The sequence below is a fragment of the Anomaloglossus baeobatrachus genome, chromosome 9, assembly GCF_048569485.1.
Source record: "Anomaloglossus baeobatrachus isolate aAnoBae1 chromosome 9, aAnoBae1.hap1, whole genome shotgun sequence".
NCBI classification, from domain to species: domain Eukaryota; kingdom Metazoa; phylum Chordata; class Amphibia; order Anura; family Aromobatidae; genus Anomaloglossus; species Anomaloglossus baeobatrachus.
The window spans coordinates 226,405,401-226,420,815 of NC_134361.1; the positions used below are offsets into that span (position 1 = coordinate 226,405,401).

General features: G+C 39.6%; 2 protein-coding genes across 3 annotated transcripts in view; one reads left to right on the forward strand and one right to left on the reverse strand.

Annotated features, from left to right (window-relative positions):
* The window catches only part of SLC2A6 (solute carrier family 2 member 6), a 191,242-nt gene that overhangs the window by 145,617 nt on the left and 30,210 nt on the right, over window positions 1-15,415 (forward strand). For both annotated transcript variants that reach the window (XM_075324670.1, XM_075324669.1), the window contains exons 2-6: window positions 1,079-1,241; window positions 1,433-1,639; window positions 6,846-6,945; window positions 13,017-13,228; window positions 13,318-13,470. In XM_075324670.1, coding sequence (XP_075180785.1) covers window positions 1,079-1,241; window positions 1,433-1,639; window positions 6,846-6,945; window positions 13,017-13,228; window positions 13,318-13,470 — 835 coding nt within the window. The remainder of the gene's footprint in view (window positions 1-1,078; window positions 1,242-1,432; window positions 1,640-6,845; window positions 6,946-13,016; window positions 13,229-13,317; window positions 13,471-15,415) is intronic.
* The window catches only part of LOC142251664 (uncharacterized), a 134,058-nt gene that overhangs the window by 81,440 nt on the left and 37,203 nt on the right, over window positions 1-15,415 (reverse strand). The window lies entirely within an intron of this gene.

The following is a 15,415-nucleotide window of genomic DNA, read 5'->3' on the forward strand; positions in this document are numbered from 1 at the left end:
CTTGCTCAGTGGTGGTCAGGTTCAGCCTCCTCACCTCGGCTGTGTGTCTGAGCACTGAACATCTTGTACGTCTGTGTCTTGCTCAGTGGTGGTCGGGTTCGGCCTCCTCACCTCAGCTGTGTCTGTGAGCACTGAACACCTTGTGCTTCTGTGTCTTGCTCAGTGGTGTTCAGGGTCGGCCTCCTCACTTCGGCTGTGTGTCTGAGCACTGAACACCTTGTACTTCTGTGTCTTGCTCAGTGGTGGTCAGGTTCAGCCTCCTCACCTCGGCTGTGTGTCTGAGCACTGAACATCTTGTACGTCTGTGTCTTGCTCAGTGGTGGTCGGGTTCAGCCTCCTCACCTCGGCTGTGTGTCTGAGCACTGTACACCTTGTACTTCTGTGTCTTGCTCAGTGGTGGTCAGGGTCGGCCTCCTCACCTCGGCTGTGTCTCTGAGCACTGAACACCTTGTACTTCTGTGTCTTGCTCAGTGGTGGTCAGGGTCGGCCTCCTCACCTCGGCCGTGTGTCTGAGCACTGAACACCTTGTACTTCTGTGTCTTGCTCAGTGGTGGTCAGGGTCGGCCTCCTCACCTCGGCCGTGTCTCTGAGCACTGAACACCTTGTACTTCTGTGTCTTGCTCAGTGGTGGTCAGGGTCGGCCTCCTCACCTCGGCCGTGTCTCTGAGCACTGAACACCTTGTACTTCTGTCTTGCTCAGTGGTGGTCAGGGTCGGCCTCCTCATCTCGGCTGTGTCTCTGAGCACTGAACACCTTGTACTTTTGTGTCTTGCTCAGTGGTGGTTCGATTCGGTTTAATCACCTCGGCCGTGTTGACTATTAGCAACAACCAGTAAGTGGTGAGCCATCAACAATTTGCAGATTATTTTTCGTACCCCCCAGTGTCAGTCATATGGGGGAGAACTGATGAGGAATGACCCAGTCGTCAGTGTCGTACTCCTTTTTCTCTCCAGTGGCTGATAATTGTTGTTGAGGGGCAGACTCTGAGTCCTCCTGGTCACGAGGTTGGGATTTGATGGCAGGAACCTTCACTATTGGGGTCCCTGTCTTAACACTCTTCTTGCCTCTTTCCACACAGGACACTAGACAACAGGAGGATGTTCTTGGCCGCCTTTTCCGCGGTTCTTGGTAACTTCTCCTTCGGCTATGGCCTGGTTTACCCCTCGCCGGTGCTGCCGGTTCTGGAAGAAGATGTTGATCCAGTCTTGCACATTACAGATGCCGAAAAGTCATGGTTCGGGGTAGAGAGCTTTACTTTTCTTATATTTGTCAATGAGTTCTGTCTGATATTACAGCTTGGCTCCATTGAAATGAATATATGACTAGGCTGCAATACCGCACACAACCTGTGACCAGCTGTGGCGCTGTTATTAGATAAAAGGAGCCATGCTTCAGTGATTATATACTTATTTCTTTTTCTTTTCCTGGACAGTCCGTCTTTGCTCTCGGTTGTTGTGTCGGAGGGATAAGCTCGATGTTCCTGAATGACCGCCTGGGACGTAAACTTAGTATCATGTTCTCGGCTTTTCCTGCGGCCGTCGGCTTTCTGCTCATGGGCAGCGCGCAACATGTCTCAATGTTACTTTTGGGCAGGATACTAACGGGTCTGGCCGGAGGACTCACGTCATCATCTATACCGGTAAGACTTGTCACTAAAGGCCCTGTCACACACAGAGATAAATCTGCGGCAGATCTGTGGTTGCAGTGAAATTGTGGACAATCAGTGCCAGGTTTGTGGCTGTGTACAAATGGAACAATATGTCCATGATTTCACTGCAACCACAGATCTGCCAAAGATTTATCTCTGTGTGTAAAGTGGCCTTAATAGTTCAATGGTTAAAGATGTTTTCTGCCTAGACTTATGTTTAGTAAAATCTGATTAATAAAGCAGAAAAATGGATTAATAATACAGGAAAATCTGATTAATAATGCAGAAAAATCTGATTGATAATGCAGAAAAATCTGATTAATAATACAGGAAAATCTGAGTAATAATGCAGAAAAATCTGAGTAATAATGCAGAAAAATCTGATTAATAATACAGGAAAATCTGAGTAATAATGCAGGAAAATCTGATTAATAATACAGGAAAATCTGATTAATAATGCAGAAAAATCCAATTAATAATGCAGGAAAATCTGATTAATAATGAAGAAAAATCTGATTAATAATACAGAAAATCTGATTAATAATGCAGAAAAATCCGATTAAAAATGCAGGAAAATCTGATTAATAATGCAGAAAAATCTGATTAATAATACAGGAAAATCTGAGTAATAATGCAGGAAAATCTGATTAATAATACAGGAAAATCTGATTAATAATGCAGAAAAATCCAATTAATAATGCAGGAAAATCTGATTAATAATGCAGAAAAATCCAATTAATAATACAGGAAAATCTGATTAATAATGCAGAAAAAACTGATTAATAATACAGGAAAATCTGATTAATAATGCTGAAAAATCTGATTAATAATACAGGAAAATCTGATTAATAATGCAGGAAAATCTGATTAATAATGCAGAAAAATCTGATTAATAATACAGGAAAATCTGATTAATAATGCCGAAAAATCTGATTAATAATGCAGAAAAATCTGATTAATAATACAGGTAAATCTGATTAATAATGCAGAAAAATCTGAGTAATAATGCAGAAAAATCCGATTAATAATGCAGGAAAATCTGAGTAATAATACTGGAAAATCTGATTAATAATGCAGGAAAATCTGATTAATAATGCAAAAAAATCTGATTAATAATAAAGGAAAATCTGATTAATAATGTAGAAAAATCGGATTAATAATACAAACAAATCAGGTTAATAATACTGAAGAGTCTGATAATAAAAAGTAATAACAGAAAAATCTAATTAGTAACACAATAAAAAAAACCTGAAAAATATTGCAAAAAATCTGAGTAAGATTTCATAAAAAACTGATCAATAATGCAGAAAATCTGATTATCAACATTATAGAAAAATCTGATTAATAGTACAGGAAAATCTGATTAATAATACTGAAAACTCTGATAATGAAAATTTTAAGTAATACCAATAAGATTTAAGAATTAATAATAAGAAAAATCTAATTAGTAATGCAGAAAAAAACTGACTAATGTTGCAAAAAATCTGATTATTAACAGTATAGAAAAATGGGATTAATAATACAGAAAAATCAGATTATTAATACAGAAAAATTGGATTAATAGAGCAAAGGAAAACTGATTAATAATGCAGGAAACTCTGATTAATACAGAAAAATCTGATTAAAAATGCAAACAATTTGATTAGTGCAGACAAGTCTGATTAATACAGAAAACTCTGATCAATAATGTAAAAAATCTGATTAATAATGCAACATATCAGATTAATAATACAAAAAAATCTGATTAGTGCAGATAAGTCTGATTAATACAGAAAAATCTGATTAATAATGTAAAAAATCTGATTAATATTGCAAAAAATCTGATTAGTGCAGACAAATCTGATTAATACAGAAAAATCTGATTATTAATACAAAAAATCTGATTAATATGCAAAAAAATCTGATTAGTGCAGATAAGTCTGATTACTACAGACAAATCTGATTAATAATACAAAAAATCTGATCAATAAGGCAAAAATATCTTATTGGTGCAGGCAAGTCTGAATAGTATAGAAAAATCAGATTAATGCTGAAAAATCTGATTAATAATGGAGAAAAATCTGAAAACGGAAAAATCTAAATAATAATACAAATAAATCTGGCTAATAACACAGAAAAATCTGATTAGTAATGCATCAAAATCTTATTAATAATGCAGCAAAGTCAGAATAATTATGCAGAAAAGTCTGATTAATAAAAAAAAACTAAGTAGTAAAACAGAAAAATCTGATTAGTAATGCTTATAAATATGATTCATAATACAAAAAAGATCTGATTAATAATAATAAGAAAGATCTGATTACTGATATACAAAATAATAGGAAAAAGAGTTGATTTCTGTATAGGTAATTTTGCTCTTTTGAGTAGGATCTATGCCCACTTCCATATTACATATCTAATTTGCAGGTGTCCTATAGACTACTATGGACCCATTCCATATCTTTGTCTTTCTAATTTTACATAAACACTTGTGGCAAGTAGTAATATATCCTGTTATGGAGGTATTCCCTTCTGAAATCGCCTAAGACATAATACCGAGTGGTGCTGTAACACGTAACCAAAATGTCTTCGCGATAAAGTTGGGGTATGTGACTAGTTCTACTAAAACACACTTAGATCAACATGTAAAATGGACCTAAAGGGGAAAGAAATGGTACAGCCATCTTTGGGGAAAAAAAGAGGAAGGTACAGAGAGAAAAGTTTTGGGTTTTTTAACGTCTTTAAGCTTGATCTCGAGCCATGGCGACTTGATGGATTGATCTTGTGCAGGTTAGGTCCACCAGGGTCTTCTCCACCGTTATCTTGATTGTATCACGCCATCTGGTTGCTGATCTTCCTCTTCCCTTTGAGGGAAGCGAGCATTTCTAAAGTTCACAGATGGAAATTCATTTTTTTTTTAACGGCCATCAGCTCAATTTCGAGCCATGGCGACTTGATAGATTAATGCTCTGTAGGAAGATCGATCTTGTGCAGCCGAGATAGGTCCATCAGGGTCTTCTCCGCCTAGTTAGTTCATAAGTGGAATTTTTTTTTTTTTTTTAACAGCCTTCAGCTCGATTTTGATGGATAAACGCTCTGTGGCCAAACGCTCTGTGGGAAGCTTGATCTTCTGCAGCCTAGATAGGTCTACCAGGGTCTCTGTCATTAGCTTGAGTTTATTAAGCCATTGGGTTGCTAGTCTTCCTCTTCGGCTTGAGGGATAGTAGCATTTCTAAAGTTCACACATGTATTTTTTTTTTACGGCCTTCAGCTCGATTTCGAGTCATGGTGACTTGATGGATGAATGCTCCGTAGGAAGATTGATCTAGTACAGCTGAGATAGGTCCATCAGGGTCTTCTCTGCCTAGTTAGGTCCACCAGGGTCTTTTCCACCTGGATAGGTGCACCAGGGTCTTCTCCACCTAGATATATCGACCAGGGTCTTCCTTGCCTATTTAGGTCCACTAGTGTCTTCTCCTCCTAGATAGGTCCACCAGGGTCTTTTCCACCTAGATAGGTGCACCAGGGTCTTCTCCACCTAGATATATCGACCAGGGTCTTCTCTGCCTATTTAGGTCCACCAGTATCTTCTCCTCCTAGATAGGCCCACCAGGGTCCTTTCCTCCTAGTTAGGTCCACCAGTGTCTTCTCCTCCTAGATAGGTCCACCAGGGTCTTTTCCTCCTAGTTAGGTCCACCAGTGTCTTCTCCTCCTAGATAGGTCCACCAGGGTCTTTTCCACCTAGATAGGTGCACCAGGGTCTTCTCCACCTAGATATATCGACCAGGGTCTTCCCTGCCTATTTAGGTCCACTAGTGTCTTCTCCTCCTAGATAGGTCCACCAGGGTCTTTTCCTCCTAGTTAGGTCCACTAGGGTCTTCTCCTCCTAGATAGGTGCACCAGGGTCTTCTCCACCTAGATATATCGACCAGGGTCTTCCCTGCCTATTTAGGTCCACTAGTGTCTTCTCCTCCTAGATAGGTCCACCAGGGTCCTTTCCTCCTAGTTAGGTCCACCAGTGTCTTCTCCTCCTAGATAGGTCCACCAGGGTCTTTTCCTCCTAGTTAGGTCCACCAGTGTCTTCTCCTCCTAGATAGGTCCACCAGGGTCTTTTCCACCTAGATAGGTGCACCAGGGTCTTCTCCACCTAGATATATCGACCAGGGTCTTCCCTGCCTATTTAGGTCCACTAGTGTCTTCTCCTCCTAGATAGGTCCACCAGGGTCTTTTCCTCCTAGTTAGGTCCACTAGTGTCTTCTCCTCCTAGATATATCCACCAGGATCTTCTCCACCTAGATATATCGACCAGGGTCTTCTCTGCCTATTTAGGTCCACCAGTATCTTCTCCTCCTAGATAGGCCCACCAGGGTCTTTTCCTCCTAGTTAGGTCCACTAGTGTCTTCTCCTCCTAGATAGGTCCACCAGGATCTTCTCCACCTAGATATATCGACCAGGGTCTTCTCTGCCTATTTAGGTCCACCAGTATCTTCTCCTCCTAGATAGGCCCACCAGGGTCTTTTCCTCCTAGTTAGGTCCACCAGTGTCTTCTCCTCCTAGATAGGTCCACCAGGGTCTTTTCCTCCTAGTTAGGTCCACCAGGGGCTTCTCCGCCGTGATCTTGATACCACTGCAAAAACCTTTACAATGACACATACATAGTAAATATATGGACACCTTCTATCAAAACAATGCATCTTATGGGTACATACATCATATGGTTCCCAAATACCACAATCGTCCCTCTGTTCCTCATTCACAGCATGGACATCCATCATATACCATGGAAATTTCTGGAAGTATGGGATATAAATTCCATGTCCAAAAAATACACCAGGATTTCCACTTATTAGCCCTTTAATGAAAATACAATATACTCTACAGTGTAAGGACCCTACCATACAGATCCCCATACCACAGCTCCATATTTGAGGCTTGTAGGCCACAATGCAGTACCCAAGACTAATCTATGGCATGTGTACGCTGCTCTCCTCGCATTTGGGGACAGAAGGGTCATTTGTGGTAACTAATCAGCATAGCAGAGGACATTACCATGCTGAAGTCCAATTTTAGAACTAAAGGATTTCGACTGATTTGCGAGGAAGTAACTGACCCCCTCTGTAAGGACTCGTCATCTGACGTTTCTTGATGTTCACAATTCTACTCATGAATCTAGAAGCTCCGTTCACGACACCTTCATGTGATGTTCAATGTGTTCTAGGTGTATATATCTGAGATCTCCCACGCTGGCGTGCGGGGGGCACTGGGGGCCTGTCCTCAGCTGATGGCTGTTTGTGGAGCGCTGGTTCTCTACGCATTGGGTAAGTCTAACCTCTATATAACATCACATATGTCAAACAGTCCTGGTTTTGGGACTCAGTGTTGTAAATACGACCTGACACCATGATTCTTTAGGTCAATACAATTACGGCGATACCAAACTTTTATAGTTTTCTAATATTTTGGTTTCTTAACTCTTTCATGACCTATGATGTATCGGTACGTCATAGGCCGTGTCCCACCCTGAGCGCCGGCATTCATAGGAGATCATGATTTCTGCTGTACAGAGCGGTGCTGATGATGATGGTGATGCTGTTGCCCCGCTCTGGACAGCACAAGCGATCAGAAGATCACAGCTTCAACTAGTAAAAACAATAAAAAATGTAAAAAAAAGCGTTAAAAAATATGAAAAATTAAAAGAAACACAAAGGATCAAAATCACCCCCCTTTTGCCGCAGTGAAGATGAAAAAATGCACATATTTGGTATCGCCACATTCTGTCAAAATATAAAATAAATTGATTGGTAAAAAAGAAAAAAAAAACCGCAAGAATTACGTTGTAATAAAATGCAAAAAAAAATCACAAAAACGATATAATTAAAAACGTCAGCTCAGGGCGCAAAAAATAAGCCCTGAATGAGCCCCAGATCCCGAAAAATGAGAACGTTACCAGTCTCAGAACATGACGGCAAAAGCGCAATACTTTTTTTTACCAATTTTTGAATTTTTTTTAACCACTTAGATAAAAGTAAAACTATACATGTTTGGTATCTAAAAACTCGGACTGACTTGGGGAGTCATATTACCAGGTCAGTTTCACCATATAGTGAATATGATAAATACCGTAAAACACCCAAAAAACAATAGTGGGATTGCACTTTATTTTTTTTTGCAATTTCACCACATTTATAATTTTTTTCCTGTTTCAAGCCTTCTGTGCATGATCGTTTTTTGCCATGTTTTTGCGACATTTTTGGGTGCAGTCCTTCCCCAGCAAAGTCTATGAGATTTCAGAAAGGCAGTTTTGTTTGCAGAAAAAAGAAGCAGCGTGTCAATTCTTTTCTGCCTTTTTCCATTGAATATAGTGAAAAAACGCATGGGAAAAAATGCACCAAAATGCGTCTAAAACACATACGTTTTTTAATGCATTTTTTCGGCCAGAGGTGCGTTTATGCCACGTTTTGGTGCATTTGTCGCTGGAGAAACAAAACTGCAGAGTGCGCACATACCCTTACAGTACAATAAAAGGCAGAGTGAATGGTGTCATTCAAAAGTACAACTCGTCCCGCAAAAAACAAGTCCTTATATGGCTATATGGACGGAAAAATAAAAAAGTTATGGCTTTTGGAAGAACGGGAGGAAAAAACGAAAAATGAAAAATCGCTGCGTGGTGAAGGGGTTAAAAAAAGACAAGCTGACTTTCGTAAAAAATAACAAATAAAATAAAATAATAATTTGGTCCGCGTCGCCATTTTCTGAGACCCATGACTATTTTTATAATTATGCCCATGGACCTGTATGAGGGCTTGTTCTTTGTAGGCTGAGCTGCAGTTTTTAATGGTACCTTTTTGAGGTACATATGACATTTTTATTTAAAAAAATTAAATAAATTCAGTATCACTGCGTCCGTAAAAATTCGATTTATCAAAATTTTTAATTAATTGACCAGAACAATATTAATTATAGAAAGGTTAAAAAAATAATCATTGAAATGCCAGAAGTTTTTTTTGGGGGGGGGGTTGTGCACTTCCATAAAAAAAGCTGTAAATATAAATTTAAAAAAACCCTTTATGAATTAAAATACACAATTGCCATGCCAACAAATAAGCCCTGATATGGCTCTATCAAAGGTAAAATAAAAAAAAAAAATTTACAGGTCTCAGAAAATGGTGATAGAAACCAAATATTATTTTTTTTAATGGAATTTAGACATTTTTTTATACACTAAAATAAAAAACTTTACAAGTTTTATGTCACTGGAAACTAAACAATTATGTTACCAGTTCATTTTTATTGAAGCAGTAAAAAAAAATAATGGAGAATTGTTGCTTTTTTTTTCATTTCAACTAATTTTTTATTATTATTATTATTATTATTATTATTATTATTATTATTATTATTATTATTATTATTTTCTTTTCAGTACATTATATGGTAAATTAAATGGTGTGATTATTATTATTATTATTATTATTATTAGTAGTAGTAGTAGTAGTAGTACCGTAGTAGTATTAATATAATAATATTGTTTGTTTATCATTTTGTTCATTATTATTGATATTTATTATTTTTTTTTTTATATATTATTATTTCATTTTTTTCAGTATATTATATGGTAAAATGAATGGTGTCATTATTATTATTATTGTTAATTTTTTTCCTTTTTTTCAGTACATTATATGGTAAAATAAATGGTGTCATTATTATTATTATTATTATTATTATTATTATTATTAGTAGTAGTAGTAGTAGTAGTACCGTAGTAGTAGTAATATAATAATATTGTTTATTTATCATTTTGTTCATTATTATTGATATTTATTATTTTTTTATATTACTATTATTATTTCATTTTTTTCAGTACATTATATTGTAAAATGAATGGTGTCATTATTATTATTATTGTTATTTTTTTCCATTTTTCCAGTACATTATATGGAAAATGAATGGTGTCCTTATTGTTATATTATGTTTTATTTATTATTATATTATTTTGTTTATAATTATTAATATTTTATTTATTAATATTTTTTATTTTTATTATTATTATTATTTATTTTTTCCCTTTTTTCAGCACATTGTATGGTAAAATGAATGGTGTCATTATTATTATTATTATTATTGTTATTTTATTTATTTATTTTCAGTACATTTTATGTTAAAATTAATGGTGTCATTTCAAACTACAAGTCAGCCCCCATTATCGCTATGCCAAAGGAAAAAAAATAAAAAACTGGTTATGGCTCTTGGAATAGAGAAAGCACAATCTGACAGGATTAGGGCTGGCAGCCATCTTTTCTTCTTCTCGAACCAATGTTACTGTGGTAAACATGGTCGGTCAGCAACAGCTTATTTCGGACATAGTCCGGCCGTGTATGTGGTTGCTTGTACTTGAGCATAAAAGTATTTCTCTCAGTATTATATGACAACATGGCCGTCAGTCAGCACAGCAGCGTCTGTCACTCCTTTGTACTCTTTCTGTCATTTTGTGAGGTAATTTTTTTTTTACACCTAACTTTATTGACATGTCAGGCAGACAATCATGCAAACAGCCATGTAATTGTTGCTGTATCCACAATATGTCAGCATACAACTCTCTATTATACTTTGTGCTGCAATTTTCCACCATGTTGAAGATCTCTGCTTGATATTAGGGAATGAAAACCAACATGTCTTAATATGTTTGATTCACACAACCCGTCCAACGGCTGTGTCTGTAATCTGTGTCCGCTGGACGGGAGCCGTCTATACCTGACGACATATGTGGGTCTTCTTGAGCATCATGCCGCAACAATGTCATTGCACCACGCTAATCAAAATGGCTCCCACCCAATGGCCAAAGGTTACGCTAATCAAAATGGCTTCCACCCAATGGTCACAGATTATGCTAATCAAAATGGCTCCCGCCCAATGGCCAAAGGTTACGCTAATCAAAATGGCTCCCACCCAATGACCAGAGATTATGCTAATAAAAATGGCTCATACTCAATGACCAGAGATTACGCAAATCAAAACGGCTCCCACTCAATGATCAGAGATTACGCATATCAAAACGGCTCCCACTCAATGATCAGAGATTACGCATATCAAAACGGCTCCCACTCAATGACCAGAGATTATGCTAATCAAAATGGCTGGCATCAGATGGCCAGAGATTATGCTAATCAAAATGTCTTCCACCAAATGGCCAGAGATTACGCAAATCAAAATGGCTCCCACCCAATGACCAGAGATTATGCTAATCAAAATGGCTCATACTCAATGACCAGAGATTACGCAAATCAAAACGGCTCCCACTCAATGACCAGAGATTATGCTAATCAAAATGGCTGGCATGGGATGGCCAGAGATTATGCTAATCAAAATGTCTTCCATCAAATGGCCAGAGATTACGCAAATCAAAATGGCTCCCACCCAATGACCAGAGATTATGCTAATCAAAATGGCTCATACTCAATGACCAGAGATTACGCAAATCAAATGGCTCCCACTCAATGACCAGAGATTACGCAAATCAAAACGGCTCCCACTCAATGACCAGAGATTACGCAAATCAAAACGGCTCCCACTCAATGACCAGAGATTATGCTAATCAAAATGGCTGGCATGGGATGGCCAGAGATTATACTAATCAAAATGTCTTCCATCAAATGGCCAGAGATTACGCAAATCAAAATGGCTCCCACCCAATGACCAGAGATTATGCTAATGAAAATGGCTCATACTCAATGGCCAGAGATTACACAAATCAAAATGGTCCCACCCAACGGCCAGAAATGACTATTATTATTATTGTTTTTTGCTTTCTTTTTTCTTTCCCGCAATCACCGCATGCTTTTCATAATTTTAACATTGATGGATTGGATTTTTATGAACACAGCGATATCAAATATATTTATTTTGGTTTAGTTTTAAAGGGAGGGATTTTATTTTATTTTTATTTTTTTTGCCTTTTATCACTTATTTTTTATTGTGTATAGGGACCTTGAACCTATGTTCATTTGTTCCACCGTATATAAGTGCAATACTGTAGTATGGAAAATCAATGTCACCTATGAATCTCCTCTGCAACAGAGCTAGTGAGACCACAGCTTCCGACATGAGGAAGGACTTAAAGAGGACCTATCTGCAGGTCAAAAGTGGTCATTTTTTGTTGTTATTTTATTCTCGCTGCTCCCTTGAGTATTCATTTTTTTTTTTAAATCCGTCAGATGATTCCAGGTCTTTATATAATCTGTACCAAGGAGGTGTTACTCACAGCATCATCTGGGGCTAGTGTTTAGTGACACACGGAGGTTTTTGCAAACATCGCCGACTGTCATGGGATCTGTTCAGGCTACAGATTCTGACATTCCTCCTGATAATGTCTCTGATGTCTGTGATCAATACAAAGGACTGGCACATGACTTATTCCTTCCAAAAACAACACTATGGTCCATGGAGGCACTCACTGGGAGTGGAAGAAAAGCGATTCCGGCAGCTGAATAGGAAAGGGTTCTTTACAGTTAGAGCAGTCAGACTGTGGAATGCCGACCACAAGAGGTAGCAATTGCAGATAGTATAAAAGCTTTTAAAAAAGGGCTGGATGATTTCTTCAGTGTACAACATTGTTTTTTTTAAATGATTTAGTTGAATTTGAAGACGTAATCTACGATTTGAGGCTATCCGCCCTGATTCTCCCACATACTTAAAATTTTCTTGTGCTTCCTGAAATGTTTTTATTGGATATTTGTATACACTGAATGTTAATAACAAAGATATATTAAACATAAATGATTCAGTGACAAAATATATAATCGGTGGAGGAAGGTTGAACTGGATGGACCTTGGATGTCTTTTTGTTGCTGCCTTCCTGCTCTTGCTTTTCTCCAGAGTCTCTCATTGTTTTTTCCTGTGTTTGTGCAGCTTGTCAGAGTTTTGCTTATTTTTCCATCTCACTGCTGCCCTGGTGGGAGAGGAGAATCAGATTAGTTCTGGTTAGGAGATTAGACAGAAACGGGACTCTGGCATCTCCACCATTAGGGCTAATCCTGAGGTTAGGCATTGCCTAGGGTCCCTTAGCGTGAGGGACAGCATAGGTGCCCCTGTCCCTCGCTTTCATACTGTCACATCATGACATTTAGGCTCCTCTGTATAATTAACTTTTGAAAGGACCATATTGCTAAAGGCCCATATCTCTGGAACCATATGGCGGTTTTAAAAGAAATTAAAAAAAACAACAAAAAAACAGATCTTAATGTTTAAGATCTCTGCTTGCTGTCACTCATCTACAACCTTCATTGTTTACTTCGAAGGAACACAAATCAGTGTTAGGGATGTTATTTTATTATGATTAATAATGGCATTATTTATTTTTATTTAACCCTTTCTTCCCTCCATTTTTCCCTCCAAGGGCTGATCCTGCCCTGGCGTTGGCTGGCAATAGCCGGTGAGGTCCCCGTATTGCTGATGCTCTTCCTCCTCTGCTTCATGCCCGACTCCCCTCGTTTCCTAATATCTAAGGGTAAGGATGAGAAGGCTCTTCAGGCGCTGGTCTGGCTCCGCGGCCCCAACACGGCGTACAGGGGGGAGTTCCAGAGGATTAAGGAAAGCGTTATGAAGGCGGTAAGGCCCCAAGGGGAGTTGTAATCCGCCAGTGGATGGTGATGGGATTGATGGTGGAGTTAATGGGCGACATATATCTATGTTTTCAGAGCAGTTCTCTGTCCTGGGCCGAGCTCTCCGACCCATACTACTACAAGCCCATCCTCATCGCCGTATTCATGAGGTGTCTGCAGCAATTATCCGGAATTAATCCAATACTGACCTACCTGGAGCCCATCTTTAACAGGACCAAAGTCATTCTGGTGAGGACTGCCCTGCTTCAGAGCTTCCCACTTACACACAGTACCAATACCACATATCCATAAAATATGTACACCCTGTGCAGAATTATTAGGCAAGTAGTATTTTAGAGGATTTTTTATATTAACGATCAACAACTATGTTCTCAATCATCCAAAAGACTCATAAATATCAGAGCTTAATATTTTTGGCAGTTGGAGGGGTTAATATTTTGGGAGTTGGAGGGGTTAATATTTTGGCAGTTGGAGGGGTTTTTAGATTCGGCTTCTTAGGAGGATCTGATTGTGCAGGTGACTATTACTGTGCAGAATTATTAGGCAACTTAATAACAACCAAATCTATTGCCATCTCACTTGTTTATTGTCACCAGGTAAACCAATATAACTGCACAACATAAAGAAATAAACATTTCTGACATGCAAAAACAAAACCCCAAAAAATGAGTGCCCAATATCGCCCCCTTTCTTTCTGATGACCCTCAGCAGCCTCCATCCACAGATTCTGTCATTGCTTGATCTGTTTATGATCAACATTGCGTGCAGCAGCCACCACAGCCTCCAGACACCACAGACTCCACAGCCTCCAGACTCCACAGCCTCCAGACTCCACAGCCTCCAGACACCACAGCCTCCAGACTCCACAGCCTCCAGACACTGCTCCCAGAGGTGGACTGTTTTCCCTCCCTGTAGATCTCACATTTTATGAGGGACCACAGGTTCTCTATGGGGTTCAGATCAGGGGAACAAGGGGGCCATGTCATTATTCTTTCATCTTTTACACCTTTACTGGCCAGCCACGCTGTGGAGTAGTTGGATGCATGTGATGGAGCATTGTCCTCCAGGAAAATCATGTTTTTCTTGAATGATACCAACTTCTTCCTGTACCACTGCTTGAAGAAGTTGTCTTCTAGAAACTGGCAGTAGGTCTGGGAGTTGAGCTTCACTTCATCCTCAACCCGAAAAGGTCCCACAAGTTGATCTTTGCTGATCCCAGCCCATACCAGTGCCCACCTCCACCTTGCTGGCGTCTGAGTCAGAGTGGAGCTCTGCCCTTTACTGATCCAGCCTCTGGCCCATCCATCTGCCCATCAAGAGTCACTCTCATTTCATCATCCACAAAACCTGTGAAGAATCAGTCTTCAGATATTTCTTGGCCCAGTCTTGAGGTTTTATCTCATGTTTCTTGGTCAGAGGTGGTGGTTTTCAGCCTTCCTTACCGTGGCCTGTCCCTGAGTATGGCACACCTTGTGCTTTTTGATACTCCAGTAACGTTGCAGCTCTGAAATATGGTCAAACTGGTGGCAAATGGCATCTTGGCAGCTTCACGCTTGATTTTCCTCAATTCATGGGCAGTTATTTGCGGCTTTTTTGCCCAGCGCTTCTTGCGACCCTGTTGGCTATTTGCCATGAAACGCTTGATTGTTCTGTGATCACGGTTCAAACGTTTGGCAATTTCTAGACTGCTGTGTCCCTCTGCAAGACATCGCACAATGTGGACTTTTCAGAGCCCGTCACATCTCTCTTCTGACCCATTTTGCCAAAGGAAAGGAAGTTGCCTACTAAATGAGCACACCTTATATAGGGTGTTGAAGTTGTCGCGGGCGGGGAGGAGGGTGTCAGCACACCGTGCTCACCCCTTCTGCTCGGGTCCGGCAGTTGCTCCTGGTGGCTCGAGCTGCGGGCCGGATCCCGGGGTGTCTCGAGCGACACTCCTCGCCCGTGAGTGAAAAGGGGGTGTTTGTTGGGGTTATAGTTCGTGACGCCACCCACGGTTATGGTGATTGCACCACCGCTGCTTTGGATGGGGATCCCGGGGATGGTGATGGGAGCAGCCAGGTGTTGTGTTGCCCCTCCGTGGGTAGGGGTTGGTGATCCCGGGGCCCAGTGGGGTGCAGGGGTGCAGGGGCAGCGCTGTGCCTTGCGGCACTGAGGTACTCACTCAGCCAGT